The sequence below is a fragment of the Charadrius vociferus genome, unplaced genomic scaffold (assembly GCF_000708025.1).
Source record: "Charadrius vociferus isolate BGI_N301 unplaced genomic scaffold, ASM70802v2 scaffold613, whole genome shotgun sequence".
Lineage (NCBI taxonomy): Eukaryota > Metazoa > Chordata > Aves > Charadriiformes > Charadriidae > Charadrius > Charadrius vociferus.
Window position 1 is genome coordinate 1233945 of NW_009647757.1, and position 2979 is coordinate 1236923.

Sequence of the window (2979 nt, forward strand, 5' to 3'; positions counted from 1 at the left end):
CTGAAAGGCAGCCAAGTACCTGCCTCAAGCTTTCAGTGCATCTTTTTCCAGTTAATGCTGCATTAAGTCAGGTAAAAGCTGTCTTTCTAACACCATAACAAAACGTAATCACAATTCCAATTTGGAGAGACAGTCCCATTTACTCTTACAATAAATACAATACATGGTGACTGTTGAGGATTCGATTCGATTGACTATAGAGAAAATACCCATTTCACAGTGTAGTGAACACAGCACACAACTTTTGAGGTAAAATGTAAGGGGAATGTGAACTTCCACCCCCTTCTCTTCCAAGTGACTACCTACATGCAGCAAGAACATCTAGTTCTGTACACCTGTGCACCTGGAGTTAAGGACAACAATTCTCAAATTTGAAACCCTGTAAATTTAAATAACTTTAGAAATGTGAAAGTTACATCTCAAGCCTGGACTTTAAGTAACGTTTTAAGCTGAAATGTCATGATTTCTTTATCAGAAGGTTTAAAAGAAACAGGTACCCAGTGGCTTGGTGGCTTAGGAAGAACACTTGGTGAGGGCGGCTCACTAAATTTTGCTCCAGCATAGTTCTGATTGGTTTGAGGTGTGAAAAACAGGTTGCGATTCGATAAAGTAGGACTCCAATTTTGATTACTGGGGTAATGAACATTGTTCTTTCCCCCTTTTTGCATGGCCTGCCATGCACCAGATGATGAGTTGCATCCATGTCCTCTTTCTTTCTTCATATAGGTCTTCATCTGCAAATTCTGGTCTTTATTCTTCTGCCTGTTTTTAAGTTGTTGATGGTTCTTGGTGATATTTCTAGACTGGGGAGCTGGAATGTTGAATCTTTCTCCACCACCCATCTTCAACTTAAATGTCACCTGTAAAACAGGGAGAAAAGTCGGTGGAGTTTGCATTACAACCTTTTTTATAAAAAAAAAAAAAAAAGAAAGAAAAAAACATAAAATATTTCAGAGAATTTTTAGATTCTAAGCAAAGGGACTGAAATCAATCTAACCAAAACTTATATCCATTAAAAGTAGTGTTTTTTCTCCTTTACTGGACACCACTTCACTAATATCCAAGAACTTAGCTGACACTCACAAGAACTGAATTATAATGCAGCATTATCTTCTGAGTGGGAGATTACTGACTCTACACTGGTTCGTCTTAATTCTGCTGCTGCTGTGGGCTGAGCAGCACCTCACACACCAATCCATCCCTCAGGAACTCCTCCCTAGCCCCCTCATCGAGTCACAGCTTTATCTGCCTAGTTAGGAAAACGCTGGTCCTCCAGTCAGCCCAACTACTCACTATGCCACTTCCTTCCTTCTCAGCAAAACATGTTACTGGAACAATGTGAGAGACGTGTTGCTCGCTAAATACCATGCCAAGTTTAAGGTGTTAGTATTTAATCCTGAAGACATTTAAACCAAGCTTGTTACACCTAAAGATCTGGGCAAAGTTTGCACTGATAAAGCCACTCCCCAGTCTTTCTGGTAAGTCCAAGAATTACTCCGATAAACCGAAAATGAACTGAAAACAACCTGAAATGAAAAGCAGCCATTTGTAACTGAACTTCCAAAGCAGACAGCCAGATACTATCACATGGAACGTGGCACCTTCATGCTGACTCTCCTTCAGTACAGGATTCCCCTCCCGCCCCCATTTACCTTTCGGTTGTCTTCTCAGATTCCACACTCTCCAACTCTTGCCCCCTTTCTTGCTTCCAAGCCTGAAAGAGTAGGTGCTGCCTTTTGCTGGACTCCTTCCTTTGGCTAGGAATGGAAGTTTTCATCGGCTGATCTGCTGTATTCAGCCAAGTAGCCGAGCCCAACATCGGATTCTCGGCACCGAAGCTCCAAGGGAGAAGTCCCACTGCATAAATGAGAAATTTGAACTCAGGTTAAGGAAACAATTGTTTCCCTCTCAAACTAAAAAAAGTATCAAAATAAGATGAAATAATTCAGAGAATTCATGAAGCCAGTTGTGTCTCGTACTTGCAAAAGATGACAATATGCTTCAAATTTAAAAAAAAAACAACATAGTGTTTATTTATACAAACTTCACAATTCTACTTAGCGTTTCACAAAGAGGAGCACTTTTATCACGACATATATCGTACTAAATATTTTAATTCAGGAAAGGCAAGCAAAAACCCTCTCCTTTTTTAGTAGAGTGAAAAAGTCAAATAAAACGAGAAGATACTTTGGGATGAACTCTGAGGCAACTAGAGCTCCAGTGCATCGCTCCTGAGCACAAAGAAACCCTCCCCGAGAACTCCCCCATGAGAACCGCCCGCCTGACCCGGTGGGACCGCAACACAGTTACTGTCGCGACTCTTCCCTTGAAACCAATCGCACCCCAAACCCTCCTCCAGCCATTACAACGCAGCTCCATTTCTAATCTGTCAGCTCTTTTTTCCACCTTCGTTAGCAAAATAATTCCTTATTAACTCTTAGCCCATCCTCTCCCGAAATCCTTTTTAAGATTTTTAATCTTAAGGCACTCCTATCTGTTCACTTCCCCCTAATCGACGGGTCACTCTTCGCAGTCGTCAGCACCCCCAGTCCATCCCTCCCCAAAAGCTCCAGGGAGAGCCGCCCATCTTCATTTCCAGCTTTCGCCTTGTTGTGACAAACCAAGGGCCGAGGTAGCGTCATTAGCGCAAACCGAGCTGCTGTTCGCTCCCATCGGAGCGGCCCTCACAGGCTCGGCGCTTGCCAGAGCTCCTCCGTCTCTTCGTCTCCAAACTTTCTCTCTTCTGATGTTGCCTACACCCCCTCGGTGCCTCGTCGAGCCGGGAACCCCCGTCCCCACTTCCCCAACAATGGAGCAGCCCGGCGAGCACAACATGGCGGCGACAGCGCCCGACCCTTCCCGCACCGCTCCTCCCTTACCGACTTCTGTCCGTCTCCTTCGCCCAAAAGCACAGACACACACACACGGGCCTTTAGGAACCGACCCCGCTGCTCCTCCGCCGTCACTCTCCGACACCCC

At 44.5% G+C, this 2979-nt stretch overlaps 1 protein-coding gene across 1 annotated transcript; it reads right to left on the reverse strand.

Annotated features, from left to right (window-relative positions):
• Positions 1 to 419: 419 nt before the first annotated feature.
• On the reverse strand, positions 420 to 2948 carry PNRC2 (proline-rich nuclear receptor coactivator 2). Its single transcript, XM_009882212.1, has 3 exons — positions 2880 to 2948; positions 1653 to 1857; positions 420 to 860 (listed from the first exon to the last, which is right to left on the reverse strand). Exon 3 carries the CDS (start codon positions 840 to 842, stop codon positions 420 to 422), a length of 423 nt encoding a protein of 140 aa, XP_009880514.1. The 5' UTR covers positions 843 to 860; positions 1653 to 1857; positions 2880 to 2948.
• Between the last annotated feature and the right edge of the window lie 31 nt (positions 2949 to 2979).